This window comes from Falco biarmicus, chromosome Z (assembly GCF_023638135.1).
Source record: "Falco biarmicus isolate bFalBia1 chromosome Z, bFalBia1.pri, whole genome shotgun sequence".
Classification (NCBI taxonomy): Eukaryota; Metazoa; Chordata; class Aves; order Falconiformes; family Falconidae; genus Falco; species Falco biarmicus.
In genome coordinates, this window is record NC_079311.1 from 41,907,656 (window position 1) to 41,929,132 (window position 21,477).

The 21,477-nt window shown below is 42.3% G+C and overlaps 1 protein-coding gene across 5 annotated transcripts in view; it reads left to right on the top strand.

Moving 5' to 3' along the window:
- The first annotated feature begins 11,659 nt into the window (after positions 1-11,659).
- The window catches only part of GOLM1 (golgi membrane protein 1), a 32,773-nt gene continuing 22,955 nt past the window's right edge, over positions 11,660-21,477 (top strand). Inside the window, exons 1-4 of one of the 5 annotated variants that reach the window (XM_056323795.1) lie at positions 11,660-11,901; positions 12,382-12,703; positions 18,848-19,024; positions 21,048-21,227. In XM_056323795.1, the coding sequence (XP_056179770.1) occupies positions 18,896-19,024; positions 21,048-21,227 (309 nt within the window). In that variant the 5' untranslated portion in view covers positions 11,660-11,901; positions 12,382-12,703; positions 18,848-18,895. The remainder of the gene's footprint in view (positions 11,902-12,381; positions 12,704-18,847; positions 19,025-21,047; positions 21,228-21,477) is intronic. The other 4 variants (XM_056323792.1, XM_056323794.1, XM_056323793.1 and 1 more) reach the window with 4 other exon arrangements.

Here is a 21,477-nt window from a genome sequence, read left to right on the forward strand (position 1 = left end):
CTCTGTCTTGATGTGGGTCTTTGAATCCTACTATGCAGCAAGATGATTAGAAGTTACATCTTTAAAGGTGATCTTAAACCTCTCCCCTCTCTTCCATATATCCCCAAGTTGTCCAATTAAGTTCTCTTTAGCTCTCTGTCATTTCAGGCTTACAGACACTGTATGGGCTCTCATGCAACAAACAGTATACATAAAACAAGGGGGAGTTTTGTCCTTTCAAGGCTGCTTCTTTCTCTGACCTAACAATGTGGCAACAAGTTTTCTTTGCCCTGTGATTAGTACTGTAACAGCTTGCATATTTAGGAATGGCTGTGTCACAGTGGGCTGTTTTTTCTTACATCTGAAGCACAGCCTCACCATACAATTATACTGTAGAGGTAACAGAAGACCAGGTTCTTTGGTGAATTACATGTAAAGCACAAAGAACCAGGGCCATTACATTGGAAAGAAGCGGTCCATCCCCACCAGAACTTTATAATCCTCACTGAAATCCTTTTTTATCATTATGTTTTAAGAGTAACATGCGGTGGTGGTATGATGAGAGCAGTTTTCCTCTGTTACGTAGTGGAGTAACTATTTGCCTTGTACAGATTTGCTATGATATCTAACAAATTACAATATGTAACAATTTAGTCTATCATTTAATAGGTTTCCACTAGTTGTTAGTTTGTGTGATTTTTTTAAGTAATGCTTGACAGTGACAGTATTATCCTGCATTCATGCACCCACTTAGAAATCTCAGTGGGTATTTCACTGGCTTTTCCCTAGCTCTCAGAAACAGGCACTTGGTGACTCAAGCTGTGAGCATGAACAGGGCAGCAAAGTTCAAAAACTCTTACAAGATAATATCCTTTTTTGGTTGCTTTCCCAGTGTACCAGTAAATATTCCTGTCTTTTTAGTTTTAGTTTGTTAATATACTTGTTTTGTTTTGTATGACATTGTAGCTTAACATTTCTGTTATGTTATATGCATGGTGCACATAAACACTGGACAGCTACTGAACTCACCAGCCAAAAAGCCTCAGAGCAACTAATGAACCAGCACATGTATGGAAACTTGAAAATATAAAGACTGCTTTCCCAAGGTCACACAGGCAAAGTAGCACATCTGGAAATAATACTCAAGAGCTATTGTCTTCAGCCTCTTCTATTATGCCTTGTAAATCATGCACTGCCCCAAAGCAAATATAAATTATCCTTCTCTTGATTGCAATAGTCCCTGTGTGTTGCCAGAGTAGCATGAAAGGGCTACATGCAAATGATTGTCACAACTGACAGTTATTAATTCCATGTAATGCAAGTGCAAGGCCCTGCTTGTGGTTTCTTGAGGGACTGCAGAGAACAGAGTAAAAGGCTGTCAGTGCTTTGCGGGGAAAAAAATGAAAACAGAAAAAATGCTAGAGCCTGAAGCATGGCAAGAGTTGGAGATGTGGAAGAAACCACAGCAGATACACTGAGATTCACAAAAGGACAGCTGCTAGGCTTTTCCAATTGCTTCATGGGGTTGCCTTCTGTACAGAGAAGGGAGGTGATTAAATTTGAATGGAGACACCTCAAGACAGCCCGGATCCTCTTTCCCACCTGGAATGACAATCACCCAGAAAGCACACATAGGAAAGTGTTACAAGTATAGCTAGGAAATCCATGTTTTCTTTAATGTTTGGGGTTGGTTTTTTTGGTATTTCTTTCCTGCTAAGGTTGTTTTATTATAAGGGAAGATTTTTTAAAGTTCCTTCTTTGTGAGATGGAAGAGTAACATTAGCAGGGTGAGTGGCACAGGTCATGCCCAACAGTAGTACTGCAGACTTGGAGCACTGCTGAGCAGCCACTGCAAAAAGTGAGAAAATGTTTGCTCTTTCCCTATGTCCCAGAGTGTTCTGGGGCAGGCATAAGTGTGTTTGCAGCAACAGCTTGTAAAAATGGTTCTCAGGTCTGTAATTGCTTGTACTTGCAGCTGATTTCAGGCTCTTAAAAATCACATTCATACAATCAGAGAAGAAAAATTATCAATGCAATTAGTCCCCACTTACTGATCCTCAGGCACCAAGAGAGACAGTCTGTGCTGAGCTATGTTCCAGTGGGCTGTCATATTCCTGCTTTGAGTATATTATTTCAAATGCATTATTTTTAGAGCCTTCAAGTCTATAAAGGTCGATGGATATTGGACAAGGGCCAGCTCTGACTGCACTCCTAAAAGTGCTGTCCACAAAGAGCTATTTAGGGTAGTGCCGTGGATAACGTGCAGATCTAATAAGCTCCTGGGCTGTGTTGGGCCAGCTGTGATTTTCTGTGCTGCAGAGCAGCTAGCTCATGGAAGGTGCTTATGTGCAGTTTATTGTCAGACCTAAGGCAGTCCCTGGCTATGCAAAGAGTATGAATTGACTTCAGGAGTTAGCCTTAGCATGCCATAAGCAGGCAAAAGGTAGAAGGGCCCCTACACATAGTTGCATTTCAACTGTTGCACAGCTTCCTCTTCATCACTGCTGCTCCAAATAGTCTTTTGTTGGCAGTTTCCTATACAAATTCAATGATAGAATTAGCCCTGATAGCACTACACTTTCCACCACTGCCACTGTCTGTATCAATAGTCCACATGAAATAATCCAATCTTCTAGGGGAAAGATGGAATGTAATAGTAAACAATATCTCTTCCCAATGGGAACTGTAGTCACTGGTGAAGAGGACAGGCACAGATATGCCTTAATTTCTGTCCTGTCAAGGAAGGTGGTAAAAGCAGGAGCAACAAATTATCTTTCCAGCTTCCACTACTGTGATCGTTGTTCAGAAAGCAACAAAGCAATCCACACAGAGCATTATTTAAAGTGGAGGCTCTGATGGGATCTTGTCAAGGAAGATAAATATTTCCGCAACAGCTCTACCAGCTGCCACTGCAGTATCAAGGGGAGAGACAGAGATGAGACCCAGAAGTGCATGAGGACCAAAGAGAACTTGGAGATGGCCAATTTACAGCAACTTACCCCTAAGTATAGAAACAAAACCTGATGTTTTTACCTACCTTTAAAAGCAAAGGATCCAGAATTTTATCTCACGGTTCTGGTGCAAAACGTCAGTCACTTAGAGGCATGGATCACCTGACAAGCAAAGCAGCATTGCCAGCCTTTGTGCAGAGCTGGCAGAGACGTTGTGAACTCTTCAAAATCTAGCATCTTCTTTCTTGTCAATATCTCAACTCTTAAGCCAGGAAGCTCTAGAAACAAGAATTATTCTTACAGTGGTGATGGCATTGGATTCAAGTGCTGGCAAGAGGTTTTGGGTTGGTTTTTTTGCCACCTGGTAGTGATAACCCATGCAGATGTAAGCTTTTGTGCTTCACCCAGAAACTCCCAAAGGCCTAATGCACTCCCAAAAGGCCTAATACACTCTCCCTTACACACACACTCAGTTTTGGAAAGCCTTGTTTCCTAAACATTACGCTGTTTTGATGTCTGGGGAGACTGTGACTATAGAAGACTGATGCAGTCCCTGTAGCTGTGTAAATCAGGATCACCAGAAATATAGCATACTGTGGTATTTGATTAGGAGTTCTGTATCTATTTATCTGTGGGACAGGACAGATTTTTATGTTTGCCTAGAACAGCCTAGAGGCCAAATCACTGTTGCTTTGGTGAACAGATGGTATTTGCATAAAGTAGTGGATGAAAATCCTGAAAAGGGTTCTTCCACTGCACACTGTTCACTTCTACAACGTTTATGCAGAAGCTATCAGGCCAAAGAGTTTAGTAAGCACCAAAGACTTCTTGACTTTAGATTGAGAATCAGGTTTGACAATGCAGCAACCAGTTGATTGAAGACTACTGTGAATCATATTGCTGATTTTTGTGAAAATCCTAATTTTGTCTCATCTGTTTGTTTGAAGGAACATAAAGGATGTGTTCTGCTAACAGGAGCAAACTGACCACAGAGGTTGTTTTTCATGGGTGTTTTTTGATGTAGAAAAGTTTGACCCATTGTTCATAATTTATGTAGTATTTTTGCAGGTCAGCCTGTTGAGCTCACATGTATAAACACATGCATGAGTTTTCATGGTTTCAAGAAATGTAGTATAACTGAGAAAATTCAAGATACCCATACTATGTGGTTTCTACCATCTGGTGGCTATCTCCATACACTGCATTTTTATTTGCTAATTATTTCTGTCCCTTTAAAGGATTCTGTTTTTAAAATGTATCTGTTGTGCAGTATCAATTCTTGCAGGTTTGCAGGTGAACAGTGTCACAGAGGCTGTGTCTAATCTGAACCTTCAGACTTTGCTATGGTACCCATATTTTTGCCGCACAAAATCTGGAAATGCTGTTGATGTGACACATTCCAAAGGTGATGTGTTCTTATTCCTGCTATGTTGGGAGTGTAGAAACACCATTTGTTTAATTTCAGCAGTATTCTGTACATACCATCTTTGAACTACTGATGGCAAAAGGAGGTTTGACTGCTGTAGCCAGTGAGTTAATGTTGGCAGCAGTCTCAGCCCACTTGTGGATAATTAGCTAGCAGCCCTAATGGAAACGCGTTGTTTTGTCTCAGTGCTAAATCACTTGTAAGGCTTTCATTCTTTATTAGCTCCCTGTTGTGACCCATGAGATGGCAAATCAAGTTCACACACAGGTACTTGTGCCTCACAGACATTAGTTCCAGAAACCACAGCATTGCCTTCACAGAAATAAATACCACTGTATGAAACTTGTACCCTGGAGAAAGCTTTTCATAACCTTTATCCTGGTTTATGTATTTACATTTTTATATATATAAATACATATATATATTTATAGCCACATACTGTCACTAATAAATTGAGCCTCTCAGTGTCCTTGTTAGGTGGAAAAAAGCATTCTTATTCTGACATATTGAAGAACGCAGAAGATTGACTTGTACTTTAACTATGCACAGCAGAGGTCAGGCTAGAACCTGCACTTTCTGAATTTCAGTCAAATATGCCTAAATTTTGCAAATGACAGCCCATGGTCTCAGGAAAACAGGTTTAGCCTGTGACCTGCGCATGTGACTGTGCAAATCTGCATCCTTTATTGCATATGCAATTGGTAGCACAGAAATCTGTCCATCAGTATAACATCCATAGAAAAGAACGTGTTGCATTCCTTTTACTGGCTTACACATACGGAAACTAAAAGGGTTGATAATAAGGGACTCAGTCTTTTATATTGTTTTGGAAAAGAATTACTTAATTCTGGCTACTTAGGTATTCAAGGTGAACCATCAAGAGTGAATACAGCCATTGCCTGCAGGTACTACTTTTCTAGAGAAAATGGCAGCAATCAATACTGAAGAGTAACATTAACCAATGAACCTTCTGAAGCAACCTTCAGAGATATCCTGAATGAAGAACGTATTTCCCAGTGCAGGACAAGGGAGCTGTCAACATACCAAAGACACAGAACTAAGGTGAACAGAAAGAAGTCACACAATGAAGCTGACAGTTAATCTGGTAAGGATCCTGGACAGATATCCAGATGTCCAAGCCAACATGTCTTTGCTAAGGTGGCATTTTACTGCCTTTTCAGATGATAAGTAGATGTTGATTTTGTTCTGGCAAGACCAGCCCACCTAACTGTAATTCTTAGTTAGCCTGGAAGCTGTATGTTTTCATATCAGAGCATACTGGACATTTTCTCCAAACAAGGCTGTGCAATTAAGCAACAGAGTTGATACTTCGAGGCAATCTCTGCAGAGAGAGCTGAAGAAGCCAGAATGATGCTGCCATTTACAGACACTATGCCCAGGGCCAGCATCCAGGGTTACTCAGAGAGAGCATACAAAAGCTGGGAAAGGCAAAGGACATTTCATTGATCTGTGATAAGATGTCTGTACTTAAATAATGCAAGACTGCAGCCAGATTTCAGCTGATAGTTCTTCTGAGATCTGTTGTAGAGGAAAATGTACTGTTCCTTGTGTCCTAGGTATTGCTTTTTTTTGTGAATGCCTTGTTTCAATTTAACATGACAAAGTGATTACCTAAATAGGTGAGTTGGAATACAGATGAAGCTCTCAGAGGGGTTTCTTTTAAAATGGAAGTAGAAAATACCACCTAATACTAACACCTGTAAAAGGAATTAGTATTGTTATATGTGGACAGCCTACAGGCTTTTAAGATAAGAGATCAGCCCCTGAATGTGCATGTAAATCAGGATGCACTTAAAAAAAATACATGCACACCTATTGTGCAGAAGAAAAGACATGGTTCATACTACTTTTTTGTCTGCTACTGAGAAATGTGTTGCAAATGTGGTCTTTCATATCCTGCAATGTGCTCAGCACCTCTGAAGCACATAATGTGGATTTAAGATGCCCTCCCTTGAGAGCAGGAGACAGGAGGCAGGGGAGATGATCAATCTCCCAGCAGCTGCCTTCAGCACCCCATCCCTCTCTAGTTTTGGTATATAGCCCTGACTTAATTAAAATATTTTTTGTTAATTCTTGTTGGTAATCGGTATTTTTATAAATCTTTTGAATGCTTAGATTACAAAACTTCATTTCTTCAGGTTAGATCAGATGTTCAAGAGAATCTCACCTTCAAAGGTAGAATCCTCAAACTCTATGACATTGCATGGATGAGACTTGTCAAGAGTAGAGACAGATGTCTGGCAATTTAAGTTAATGGTATATGGAAAAAAAGGAAGGTGTTAAACCTTTCATTTCATTGGATGCTGTGGGGAGTTAGACCTCTGTTGCTTGGGATCTTTAGGACTAATAGTATAGTCTGTCTTACTTACTGTGATCAATACATGACTAACACTTTTCTTGAGTAGTTTGAAGTTTTATGGCTCTGCTGGATGATAATGGTTTTCTGATAGTACTTTATCTATGGGTGTCCAGAGGGTTATATCATAACTGGTTTGGCACTCTTGTTCTACCAGAAAGTTTTCAGTAGCTTTCAGTAAGCAGAGTGATCATTTTGATTTTTCTTGTTTGATTACTCTTTTTAGTGAAAGGGTAATAACAGTCAGATTGGTTTACCTTATCATTTAGCAGAAAAAGCATGTTAGGAAATAACAAATTGTTCAAGGTAATCTATTGCTCTGCAAAATTTTGAGAGTCGCTCCTTCTTTGTCATGTGATAGGAAAGCTAAAAAACAGAAAAAAGGATCTAACAGAAAAGAGTCTGAGATGTAGGACTGATAAGGAAGTCTGAAAAAGTTAGACCTATTTCAGTTGCAATTAGATGGTAGTAAACTTTTAGCTAAGACATATATGCATGCGGTTTATTTTGTTGACATAAAATCCCTCTCTCTCAGTTTGCTTTGGAGAGGAAGAAGTGACAGCAAGTCTGCCAGCGTCAAAAGTGCAGTCAACATATTTAACACTGTGAAGCACCAGTTTTTATGCTTGGTCTTTTAGGATTATTTTTTTCCCCTGTTGATCCTGAGAAGATGTTCTTACTAGAAAAGACACAAGATAAAAACTTGGACTTTAACAAGTGAGTGACTACACTTTTTTGTCTTTGAAAAGGGACGGGATTTTACTGAAGGAAAAGTTAGCCCAGCTAACATCATATTTTCAGTCAAATTTCAGCATGGGTGTAGGGTCTGAAGATGAGGATCTACTTCAACACAGATGCTCTTACATTTGCTTCTTCTGTAACGTAATTCTTTTTCTTTGACTTGGTTTGTTGGGTTTTTTTAGGGGTGGAGAGATGAGGAGAGGGGCAGGAGGAAGCCTGTGCATAAGATGCATTCAACTTGGAGAGTCAGAACCACTGTTCTGACTGGAGAGTCTATTGTTATGGTGCTACTCTGAGTGATCTAAAAGGCGAATTAACAATAATGCCCTAAATCTTTCTTCATCTAGGCCAGAAGCTGGAGTTACACTTACAATTCTTCAGCATTTAGAAATCACTGTAAGTCTCTGTCTTTTCGCATTAGCTCTGGTAGCTGACCTTTTTATATGTATGTATTGTTTTCATAATGAGAAGAAAGAATACAAAGTTTCAACTACTAGTGCTGTGAAAGCTTCTATAAAAAACAATCCTTGTCACAGAATCACAGAATTGTCAGGGCTTCTATGATTCTAGATGAGGGTTCTTCACCCGGTGTGCAATAAGCCCATCAACACACAGCCGATACTTGCTTTCATTTCTAGTTCTGCAGAATCAGGTGCCAGGCATCTAATGCAGGCAGTACAGCCTCATTCTGATTAATCGTTATGTTTACAGTACCAAAGTACAGCTGGTTGGTGCATAACAATTTCTTTTACTGCCCATAATTACACACAATCATGTTTATGCATTTAACTTTGTGTTTAAAATATTTAGGGAGGCATAATTAGCACACTCGTTATTCACAAAGGGGTGTGCATTTTAGTATTATAATTACCCAAAGTTAGTTAAGCATTCACTGTTATGTGAATGCTGTTCCAAATTCTTGCATGTGTATCTAAGTGAGTAGCCGTAAGACAGCAAAGCAGAAATTTACAGCCTATCTTACCTTGGGGCTTTCCATGATGTTCTTCTTCAAGGTTAAATACCTTTCCATGGTTTAAACACTGGCCTACATGATCGCTCACTTTGGAACTCTTAACCCTATTCTTTTTACATCGTTGCGGGGTTTTAACATTAGTTTTGTTCATTCATACAGGTATCAGAAACACCACACAAAGCACAGACACATAGCACTGGGCTGGTAATATCTAAAAACTGTAGACTGTACAAGTCAAGCAATTATATGTTAGTCATCCCCTGGAAATGTAGGATGCCCACACTTCAGAATAATCTCCTGATTTATTTGTCCAGGAGTTCAAGAAAAAGCAAATGTACTATTTCCATAGCATCAACTGCAAAGTACTTTATACCTCAGATGTTTTCTTTTGATGGAAATTTCAACATCTGTGGAAACTACTGCTTATAACGAAGTCTCTGTGCAGAGAGGCCTCATAACATGGTAAAACTAATGTAATACAGGCACCTACAGAATGCTGTTATCTTTGATGGGATAACTCTCAATGTTATAAAAATGTGCACCACCATCAGTTTTAATGTTTCTGACACAGATAAACCAACATTTGTTCCTTTACCATTGACTAATTTGCTGACTTCAATTTTTGCACCAGAATGCATCCTGGTTTCAGTGCTATGCCAGCTATATAAATATATATGTTAATGATCACACATCTACTGTTGCATTTCCAGTTCATCTAATTATAAATAACCATTATTATACTAATTTGGGTGCTTTTAATACCTCTTTCTCAAAGCACATCGCATTTTCTTACTTCATTTAAACAGCAGTTTTGATTTTCAAAAATACCTCTGGAACAGATACAAATGATGCAGGTGATCCACCTCCAGCAGCCTTCTGTTAATTGTTTACTTCTAGACCAAGCTCTTCAGGCACAATATTTTGCCAGCAGTAAGTCACTAACACTCAGTCCTAGTATGTAGGGTTTTCTAGTACGAATCTGGCTTCCTTCTCAAGGCCAGCTCTCTCCAGGCTTGAAAGTCACATTGTCTTGTGAAGCCTATATAAATAATCCCTTATCAAGTGTATTGCTGTTAGTACTGGTCCCAAGACATCTTGCTGAGATTCTCAACTTTTCTACAGTTTAATGTATGTAGATGTGCACTCCTATTGGCTTCAAAGCAGTGTTAGGACACAGTTCTGAAAGACCACTGTAGGACTGTGAACATACAGCAAATAGGAAACCATGCCGAGTGGTCTGGCTGCTGTATGCCACCCATTTTGTTCTTCTAAACCAAAATAAGCGGTTTTCATTCAAGGATTCTTTGCTTTACTGTGTTTACATTTAAAGACAAAACTTGTGGTTTTGTTAGTTCTCTGTTTAAATACATGGCTATTAGTTTTAAAATAATGATACATTTTCATTAGTGTTGCATGTTCTACTAGTTTTTGTGCAAGATTGGTTATAGTTGTCATTTAAAGTATTAATTAATAGGGAAATAAATGTAGGCTATGATGATGAAATAGAGCAGTTGTTGGTTGTTTGTTTTTTTTTACATAGGAATTATTGCTCTGCAGCAACTGAGCTTTTCACAACTATCTTTCTGGCCGGTATCAATTACTGGTATTTTCTGAAACAATGGTGATGACTGCTGATAAACATTTTGAAGCAGTTCTGTCACTGCCAATGTGTTTAAGTCTTCTTCAAATCACTGTTTTCAGACTGCATAGTGCTGTATTTTTTTAACTTTAATTTTTTCTCTTTGGATCCATACAGCAGACAGTGCTGGCCTTAATAAAACATTCACTCTGCATATTATAAAGACAGGTTTTATGGTCAATAAGGTTTTGAGACTTGTCAGTCATTTCTGTTATCTAAATGATCCACGCCCCACCAATCTTCTGGACAGAACTGCCTCACCTGAAGACATCCTCATGAGACAGGGAAAACAATGGGGTTATGTCTCCAGAATTTTTAGCTGCCTGTAAGCAAGAAGGGCAAAATCAGTCAATCAGTGGTTCCAGCTGCAGGCAGTCCTCATTTTCTTCTGCTTGCACAGTTATTCCTAATGAGTATTTTTATTGGTGTTTATTTTAAACATCTTCCTGTCTTCCTGACAAAAGATGAATGAGCTGTTTTCTGAGTCTCATTGTGATTTTATGGATCTCAACAAACAATTCAGTGCCCCAAACATTTGAAACCTGGTTTTAGTTAAATCACAACTCTAGACTTTGGCTGGGCTAGGCTGCTAATGAAGGATCCACTTTTCCTTAAAAACTGAAAAATAAGGGGAAAAAAGCTCCTACTTGGGAAATCATGTATCTTCCTAACTAGAAGGATGTGATCCGACATGGCTTTGAACTTGTAAGAAAAAATTCTCTTTCTGAGCTAGACAAAGCCATTGCATGTATTATTTAGAAAAAAAAAATTAAAACCCCCTTGTTCTAGCCCATAGGAAAGCTAACATGGAAGTCTTACACTGCTTTTAAATGGTCTTCAAGGACTGGAAGAAAGGCTTATATTCAAAATTATCTTGTGACATGTGGAAGATCAATTTGGTTAACTTCGAGCTCTTTGTTCATTTAGAAATACTACGTTTTTGTTAAATCACCACATTGTTATGGAAATTGATCTCAAAATCGTAACTTCTACCAAAGATTAATAAATTCTTTTGCATTTTTCATAGCCTGCAACTGCTGTTGCAGCAATTTTTATAGTCTGCTTTCACTCTGATCGTGTATCTTCCACTTGCAAAAGCTAACTTGCAGAAACAGCAGGCAGGTCGCCGCCGTGGGCAGCGTTCAGCTGAGCTGATCGCCGTGGAAGACACGCTGCCTAACGCCGAATTTTTTTTTTTTTTTACTTCTGAACGAAGAAAACACCCGCTTCACCCATTTGGCTGTCAAAAATAATGTTCAAACGCCCTTCCAGAGTTTTATGCCGCTGGTTTCTGATTTCGCACACGCAGCTCTCCCCACGCGCCGCTTTCCAGACGCTCCATCGCCTGTGACCGCGACCGGGACCCGGGCCCTGCGCGGGGCCGCGGGTCGGGAGCTCCGCCCCGGCCGCTGGGGCGCGACGCGCGGGCTGAGGGGAGCGCGGCACCCGCTGCTGCCCGGCGGCTTCACCGCGGGCGGGCCCGAGAGCGCGGCGCTGCCGCCGCCAACCCCGCCGCAGCGTCCGGGCGCCCCTGGCCAGCAGGCGCCGGCGGGGCGGGGCGGGGCGGGGCGGGGCCGGGGGCGGGGCTGGCCGCGAGCGCCCGGTGTCGGGGCGCGCTCGCTGCCCCTGCGGCTGCCAGGCTTCGCCCGCGCCCGCCCTTCCTGCGCTGCCCGCCCTGCCGGCCGCGCCCCTTGCCGCTGCCACCGCTCTGCCTCGCGGCGGGCGCCGGGGGGCTGCGGGAGGCGCGGCACGGGCCGCCGCCTGCGGTCGCCTTCCTGCTCGGCGGGCGCGGCGCCGGCGGCACGGCGAGGTGAGGTGAGCGGCTGCGGCCCCCCGCCTTTGCCCGCGGGGCTGGGCCGGGGGCTGGCGCGGCCGGGCCTGCCGGGAGTCCCGTCCCCCTGCACCTCGGTCTCGGCGGCGGCTGAGGCGGCCGGCCGGCGGAGGCGGACCGGGCCGGGCGAGGGGTGGGCGGCGCGGCGTCAGAGACCCCGGGCCGCGGCCTGCCGCTGCCCCGCCGGGCTCGCCTCGGCCGGCGGCAGCAGCCCGTGCCCGGCGGCGGGAGGCGGGCGGCGCGGGAGGTGCTGGGCTCGGTGGGAGGCGGGCGGTGAGGCCGGCGCACCCGGCCCGGGCTCCCAGTCCCGTCCCCCGGGAACTTCCCCCTTGCCGCGGGTGGATGCCTGCGGAGGCACTGGGGTGGCTCGTCAGGGCTTAGGTTGCATGCATACCCGACACTTAACAGCGGTTTATTGTATTAATTATTGTTTTTTTTTAATTTCATCAATCTTCCCTTTTTAGGTCTTCTGCACAGACGTTTCTGCGTGTTGAGCCCACGACAACTCTGAATATTCACAGCAGAGGTAGAAATAATGATGGTTAGAAATCAGAAAGGGTCATAACAAGGCGGGGTGTGAGATGATCTGCAGGCTCCCCTTCCCGGGAAGGACTGGACCAGATGGTCTTTCGAGGTCCCTTTCAGCCAAGGCTGTGGCCTGAAACTGTTCACCTTTCCTACTTCTGAGCCAGCCCTGCTTCAGCAAGTTCCCTGCTTTCCCTCCCCGTGGCCAGACAGAGCTGTGGAGGTCTTCTTGACTTCTGCTGGGGTGGCTGATGCCTTTTTGTAAGTTTGTGCCTCCAGAGGCCTTCCTGCTTCTGCTTGGAAAAGTGTTTCTTCCCCCACCTCCTCAGAAACTTTGGCTTAACTATTGAGTACACAGTAATAACTGGGTTTATTTCCTGCACTCCAAGAGGTTTACCTTTCTTCGCTTTGTTGTTTTCCCTTGTCAACTTGAAGATGGGAGTAGCTGATCAAGTTTTTAATTAACCTAGCTCTTGGATTGAGTCTTATATCATCTTTTACGTTAACAGCACTTTGCTCCTATAGAGCTATTTGTAATGTTGATTTTTATTTTTTTCTCAGGGGAGGTTTGCATGTTTTACAGCGAAACTATACGTGTTGTGTTACAGGGGTGGGAGGATGGTAGCAGTTTAGTGCGGAAGGGTGAGAGTGCAGTTGCTGAATGTGTTCAGCTGTAAATGCTTCTCTGCTTCCTGTTCTTGTATAAAGTGTAACTTCATAATTTGGGCAAATAGTGACTCAGTGACACATCCTGCAGCGTCTGTGTTTGAATTATCTTTTTTTTTTTTTTTTTTTTTGGTGTTTGCTACTTTGTACTTTGGGCAACTGGCTCATTTCAGAAGTTTGAAAAGTGTTACTGAATGTTTCAGGAGTTTTTTGTTTGTTTTGTTCTCCTTTCAGCCTGCAGTTTGCGAATTGTTGTGGAAGGTATTTGGAAGGTTTGTGGTCAGCAGGTTTGAGTTCATTGTACAAAGTTTAAATCTCCATTGGAAGAATATTTGTTGACCTCTTTTTGACTTGCAAACTTGGGGAAAAAAACCACCCCTGAAAAGTGTTGTGGCAGAGGATAAGAAATCTGTGTGCTGTGTTTTGTGACAGTGTATTAGACCCAGTCAGCGCACCCCTGAAAGCATGAAGGTTGCTTTTGGCGGTAGCTGGTTCTTGCTATGTGACTGTGAGTGATGGTACTTGTGGGTAACATCCAGCTGTGAGTGAACACCAACAACTGGATTTCTCTTCAAGGATGATCACTACTGTATGTTAACCACATATGAAACAAAAAATGAAAGCTTTTGACTCATTTTTTTCACCTCTCCATTTCCATTTGCCCCCAAACCATCCTGGTTTTTAAATATGTGCTTTTTGATTCACTTTTTTAATAATTACTTTTTAAAAGTTTTAGTTAGTTATTTTTAATAACACACCATTTCTGGTACCTTTAAGTCAGATTTAGTAAAGTCTGAGTATAACTGACTTGTCAGCGAAAGAGCTTGACTTGCTTGATGAACTGCTTGTTTGGTTAAGCTGATATATTTTTATTCAAGCAGTCAGGCATAGAAATTTGATGGCAGTAGCTCAAAAACCAGGTAATTCTTCCAGAATCTCACTGACAAACTGGAGAGGAATCTGCAAAAGGTGAGGCTAGCACTGTTGTCTTATCTGCGGGAGTCCCTTGATGGAAAGAAGTTACCCCAGTCTGGGCAGAGCAGTCACCTGTTGGCCAGTCTGATTGGGGTGGCATTGTGTATCCTCTCAGAGCTGTCTGGTAGCCCTCAGGTCCTTGTTGGATTTTTGCCTCTGGTTATCAACCTGCCTTTCTAAAGGGGTTTTCGTCAGTCTCTGTCCTTACTTGGCGGTGCAGAGCTCTGAGTAAGATGCACCTTCACACATGTTGCACATGCTCTTCACATGCTGCTTCAGCTTAGGATGGCTTTATACCATGTGGTGGCTGGGTGGTGGAGGAGGTAGTTGGTAGGCATGTGAGTGGGCCAGGGTATAAGGCACTCCTTTTGCTTCTGCTGTGGCTGTGCACTGCTTTTATTTAATGCTTCATCTGCTCAGCAGGTCTCACACAGATACAAAGAGCTGGACCTTGTGAGCAGAGGGGCTTGGCTTTCCTTCTGGGAGTCTGAAATGCACAAATTGTTTTGCTCTGGTTTTGCCTCTGTCTTAGTGTTGAGACTTAGTCAGTGCAGCTGTTAATTATCTGTAGTGGAAAACTGCTGGATACCAGCTATCCTACTTCAGCTGAGTACACTAAAAGAAGGAATTGCTCAGACTGATAGTATATTAATAGGGGAAATAAAAATGTGTTCTACGTTAACTCACTCGAATATCTCAGTCTAAAACATCTTCCTCTCCAGTGAAGCACTGCTTGGTTGGTAAAGCAGAAGGATGAAATGTGCTATTAAGAAGTCAGGAATTTTATGCTCTAGCAAATGTGGAGCATTATGCACATGATACACCACCTCATGTTCACATCTGTCATAAATATTCATGAAACACAGATTCCTTCAAGTTCAGTAAAATCACTTTTTTATCCATAAAATCAGAAACATATTTATTTTCAACTCAAACAGCTGTGACAAACCAGATGTTTCCTGTGAAACAGCATGTAAAAATACATTTCCATGTAAATGTACTTACAGAGCCGATTTGCTTATCGCTTCTCCAAAATGCATATGTGTGTGTGTATCCTTGACAGGAAGTTAAAGTTTTTATTTTTAAACTAATGAGAAGGGGAATATCAATATTGCAACTGAGGTAATGTTTTGGATCTGCGCTATTTGGAAGGAAGATCCTTCTGTGTTCTTCATCTCTTTCCTCTTCCTTTTGCCTTTCTTTCTGTTGAGTATAAAAATACGTTCCCAATTCACATGATTTATTTAAGGGTAAAAAACACTGGATTTTCTATAGAGAGAAATGTATTGAAGTCAAACAGGTTTTGGTGAAATCAATGCTTTCTTGCCTGCCTGCTTTTAATAGCTAAAACAACAGAAGAGTTGGTGAGGCTGCTGGGTTTGTGTACTCATGTAGTGGGTTTGCATGGCAAGGTTTTGGTAGCAGGGGTCTACAGGGGTGGCTTCTGTGAGAAGCTGCCAGAAACTTCCCCTGTGTCCAATGGAGCCAGTGCCACCCGGCTGCAAGACAGGCCTGCTGCCGGCCGAGGCCAAGCCCGTTGGCGACAGTGGAAGCACCTCTGTGGTAGCTTATTAAGAAGGGAGAAAGAGAAGGGGGAAAAAAGCAACATGCAACAGCAGAAGAGAGGAGTGAAACTGTGAGAGCAAGAACTCTGCAGGCACCAAGGTCAGTGAAGTAGGAGGGGGAGGAGTGCTCCAGGCGCTGGAGCAGAGACTTACCTGCAGTGTGAGGTGCAGCCCACGGTGAGGCAGGCTGTGCCCCTGCAGCCCACGGAGGCCCATGGTGGAGCAGATACCCACCTGAAGCTTCTGGAGGACCCTGTGTTGGAGCAGGTGGGTGCCCAAAGGAGGCTGTGATCCCATGGGAAGCCTGTGCTGAAGGAGGTTTGCTGGCAGGACCTGTGGACCCATGGAGAGAAGAGCCCAGGCTGGAGCAGGTTTGCTGGAAGGACTTGTGATCCTGTGAGGGACCCATGCTGGAGCAGTCTGTGCCTGAAGGACTGCACCCCGTGGAAGGACTCACACTGGAGCAGTGCGTGAAGAACTGCAGTGTGTGGGAAGGACTCACGTTGGGGACGTTCATGGAGAGCTGTGTCCCGTGGGAGGGACCCTGTGCTGGAGCAGGGGAAGAGTGTGAGGAGGAAGGAGCGGCAGAGACAATGTGTGATGAACTGTCTGTAACCCCCATTCCCCATCCCACTGCAGGGAGTGATGTTGAGCCTGGGAAGAAGGATGGGGTAAGGGGAAGGTGGTTTTTTATGTTATTTGAATGGTAATAAACTAATTTTCGCCAAGTCAAATCCATTTTGCCCATAATGGCAATTGCTGAGTGATGTCCCTGCCCTTATCTTGACGCACGAGCTTTGCATTGTATTTTCTCTCCTCTGTTCGGTTGAGGAAGGGAGTGACAGAACAGTTTTGGTGGGCACTTGACATTCAGCCAGGGTCAGACTGCCACAACTCGGTGGGTGTATTGGCGTTCCTTTAACATGGTTTTGTGCCCATGCTTTAAGCTACACAGTGAACTATTCGTTCTTCCTTTGAACAATATAGTTGCTTTGCATCTGAACCTTTTTTGAGCTTAACAGCTAGTCACAAATATTTGTACAGTAGTTAAATTCCAGTGCAAGTTGTTACTGCAGGTAATGTGGACTGCTTTCTCTACTTCTGACTGCTAGGAGGAAAATGCAGATTATTTTATTCAAGTAACATTTGGAATGATGCATTATGTCTTCCAGTGCTATGTTTAGTAATTTTTCCATGTTTTCAAGTATAGCGGCTAATATTCTAACATTGAAGAGCAGGATACAAATGGCTTCATGACAGATTGCTATATATATTTTTGGAAATGTAGTATTTTATTCCAGTAAGCAAAAGTAAATGAATTATCTCATTCTTAGCTGATGCAAGAGTGCTGATCATCCCCATTTTCCACCTCTCATTTTTGCTGTTCTGGAGATCTGTGGTTTGTGGTTTTCAGGGAATCTATGTAAGGCAAGGTCACTCTGTACTTCTCAGGCTCTGCTTGTAGGATGGCACAGAAGGAGCATAATGTGTGCAAAATGTAGTTGTTTCTGCAATTTTTGGCTTTGTGTTGGAAATTTGTGTGTATCTATGTGTGTGTTTTAGTCTACTGCATTTCTATTTTTCTGCCTGTTTTTCTGCTTTGCAGCTGTGTTGCATCTATCGGTTTGCTCTGTAGCTGAGGTTTTCTTAGGCAAGAAACTTGAGCCTTGGGTGTTGGACCTGTGCAGCTATGCACACTTTTTTTGGTTTGTTTTCAGTTTGGTTTTGGAGGGTTTTTTGTCTCTGTTTATGTAAATACATGAAGAGAGACCATTTTCAGGAAGCCATTTTTTACTCTTAGACTCCATATATACCCCATCCCCACATTCACAAACTCTTCAAATGAACATGTAGACTTGAAGCCGTAACCAATCTGGTGAAGTATCATGCAGTCCCTGCTGAGAAAAGAGGAGGATGGTTTTATTTTATATTGCCTGTAAAGAGGGTTTTCTGCAGAGGGTGCCGTGTGCACAGTTATGTGTGAGCTGGACATACAGTAAAACTGGCATTTCTGGTACCTGCTAACTGCTGACATCACCTTCTTCCTCTGTGATTACAGTGTATGTCCATGTGTAAACCCTTTGAGAGTTGATACCATTTGTTAATTTTTAAATACATCACAACTTGTGAATTGCATCCATAGGAAAAAGGTTGGTTTATTTAAGAGCGTGCACCTTGAGAGACTACAATATATTAATAGGGAATGTACCCATTTTGGATTTAGTTAGTGTCTTGTGATGCATCGGTGTTTGCTGTCTGATTTTCTGGGCTCATTTTTGCTGGTTTTTCTTTGCAGGAGCACAAAAGGGGAAAAACAGTTGATCTCTCTCTGTTTACAAGAGAGCAATCTGTTACAAACCGTGCTCAAGATTCCCAGTGGATTTGAGGATTCATTGAGTTAGATGCTATTACACTCATTAAGAACAGATTTTACCGTGTCATAGGATGAGTATGGCCTATTTCAAACAGCATTGGAACTGCCCTTTGCCTCTGCTTTTCTGCTAAGATAGGCTATTCCACAGAAACAACCCAAGTTCAATAGCAACCAGTAGTACCATTGGTACTGCTCATTCGTCAAAGCAAGGTTGTCTTCTGTTGGGAGCAAAGAAAGCAGCTGAGGATCAAACCAAACATCACATAGTACTAATTTACCATTGAAATCAATGGAGTGTCTGCTATTTTTTTTTTTCATTATTATTATCTTTAATTTGGTACAATCTGATTTATTTAACTTTCTGGTTCCAACACTGAAAATAAAATAGTATTATCAGAAGGAATAAGATGAAATGAGCCAAGTTTAGGAAGCAAAATGCAAATTACTCCTGAAACAGTGAGGCCAAGTGTATTTTCGGACTGAGGGAATTAACAAGAAATCTATCCTATCTGTAGACCATTGTTGTCTCATTAGCTTTTTGGGTGGCATGTATGATAAAAGGATGGCTGGTTTGTTCTGTTTATTGCAGATCTTCATCACATTGTTAGGAATATTCATGATTCCCTCTGAAGTCCTTGTGAAGCTTTATGTACAAGATTGCTGTTCTTTGTCCTTCAGATGAAAATACCTGGACAGTGGGCCTTCCTTGCTTGGTGTAGGTCCCTTCAGCTGACAGCTCTTGTGTTACTGCAATAAAAGTTTCATTGTGTATATAAAATAGCTGTAGCGAAGGATGCAATATAATTTGTCTGTTTTAATTTGCAGGTTTCCACACTGTTGTGGATTTTTGGGTTTGTTTTTTTTCTTCTTGAAATGGTAGGGCTAGGAAACAGCTGTAGAGGGATGAAGTCTCCACCCCTCCTCCTGGCTGCGCTTGTGGCATGCATCATTGTTTTGGGTTTCAATTACTGGATTGCAAGTTCTCGCAGCGTGGATCTGCAGGTAACTTTCCTATTGCTCTGCATGTCATCTTGTAAATGTGTGGTTAACAGGATGCAAGATGGATGTTTCCCCTGCCTGTGGTAGGCCAGGAGCTTCAGCTTGTTACAGGCATTTTCACAAGTTGTTGCTTACCAGTAGTGGGAGGTGGGGAGAAATGGGAGGAATGCCTTTTTGTACGTGGGTGGGACACAGAACTTGAAGACCTTCATGTATGGTACTTGTTACTTCTGCTCACACAAAGTGTTCAGCCATCTTGTGTTCTTTCAGTTACAGAGGTGGCAAATGCCATCCTCTTTTCTTCCTAATTGTACGTTGAGATGGGCACTCCATTTTTAATGTGAATGGGCATGTGCATTTTGCTCATCTCCCTAGATTTTTTTTCTTACATGACCTATAAGAACGTATGCATACTTCCCACCAAGTACAAGGAAACCTTGCTTGTTCAGAAACAGTGTCTAAAGATCTGTATTTGTGCTTCTTGGAAACCTTTCCTAAAGAGGGCACACAACTAACATGGAATAATTACCTTGTCTGTTATTTTTCTAACAGTAACTGTATTTGCTGTGACTGTTGAACTTTGTTTTTAATCCTTTCTGGAGTGTACTCTGAAGTTAGGTATGTGAATAAAGTTTCTAGTTTGTGACAATGTGTGCAGGATGGTTCATTTTTTTTCTTTGCCCTTTTTTTAACAAGCAAACATAAAAACTAATGAACTAGTGATTAAACATGGCTGATGAGAGCTCCATCCAAGTTTTTCCAGTGAATTTGTGTCCTCTTTGTAATTGAGCAAGATGTTAGTACTGAGTTGACAGCTGTAGCAATCGAACTGTTTCACCTCAGAGTGCGCACTGTTCAAACAGGGTATGTGTCTCTGGCCATGTGGTTATGGGTATGCCTTAGCTTTCCTTTGGTGAGGGTATGATGCCCTGTCCTCTGGGACTCTGGTCATCCCTTGTTTTCCCTTAGTCAGTGGCCTCAGGGTGGTGGCTACCAGCAGTACTGCTGAAGCTTTGCTGCATGGCTGTAAGCCAGCTAATAGGGGGGAAAATAAAGCTTACTCTTTATCTCAATAAACTAGAGACACAAGGTCCTCTGTACTGTTAACTGATTTAGTATATCATCATGTACATTTCTCCCAAGATTAGCTTGAAAATAGTTTCAGTTCTGCATAGTCATGTACTCTGAAGTAAAAGCGTAACTGAAGATGCAGACAGAGCTTCTAAAGCGCGCTGTCAACTCATTCGTTGGCAAGACTTTGCAGCTGTTATGACTGAAATGGAGTAAGTGCTTTTCTTTGCTCTTCCAGCTAAACTACAACTCAGCGCCTCACCCCATCCCTGCCACCTCTCCGTTCTCTCTCTCTCTGTGGCAGAGAAGCAGAGTAGGCGGGCAGTAGTATGTAGCATACTGTGGTGTGTGAATTTTCCTCTGATTGTCACTGCTCTTTGAGCAATCAAGAAGAATGACAATGTTCTGCTTATAAATGGGGTTTTCTCGTATGTGTCTTTGTGTAACAGCCATATGTCAGTGTTTTATGTTGGGCAGTGTTGTTGTTCCTCTACTCTTTCCCAAGTCTTTCAGGAAAATGTATTGATTTGAGAGATGAGTTTTCCTTCTGAATTAATTTAAGATCAACACTGGGAAGTGCAGTGATATCAGAATTGCCTGGATTAACTTATAAAAATTATTTGACCTTGTACTTCAGAAGAATTGTAGACTGCAGCCTTTTTTCGTGGGTTATTTTTGTGGGAGTGTTTTTGATTTTCTTCAAGCTCAAGTACTGAGGCAGCTTTGCATTTCCCTTAACTGAAATTTTGATTGTCTCGGACTATGCTGTACTGTTAATTTGTGTAAAACTGGGGTGGGTGTGTCTGTGTGTGGCAGGTATCCCCAGCTGACACTATACTTTGGTGACATTAGCATTGTTAGTTCTGTGAAATTTGGTATTCTTTGAGTATATTGGGGAAGAGTCTGGCAAGGGGGAAGCATTTCTGTTTGCTTTGACTAATTTGCTCATCCTCAGGGTCGGATCATGGATCTGGAAGGCAAAGTCCGCAGGGCGGCAGCAGAGAGAGGCGCTGTGGAGCTCAAAAAGAATGAATTCCAAGGGGAGCTAGAGAAGCAGCGACAGCAGATAGACAAAATCCAGTCCTTGCACAGCTTTCAGATGGAAAATGCGAACAGAGTACATCAGGAAGAAAAGGTAGGGCCTTTTCTAGCCAGTTTTCTGCGAGTCTGGTTTACCAAGACACTCTGCAACAGAAAAATATTGCTCATATGTTCTAGCCGATACAGTCAGTATTGGTGTAGCAAAATATTTATTTCAACTATTATTGCATAGTATATAGAAAATGGACATCGAATTCACATTATAGCATTCATTGTATGTTAAATATTAGAAGCTGAAAGTAACAGCACTTGTGAATAAAATCTTTACCCCCTCTATAAATTAT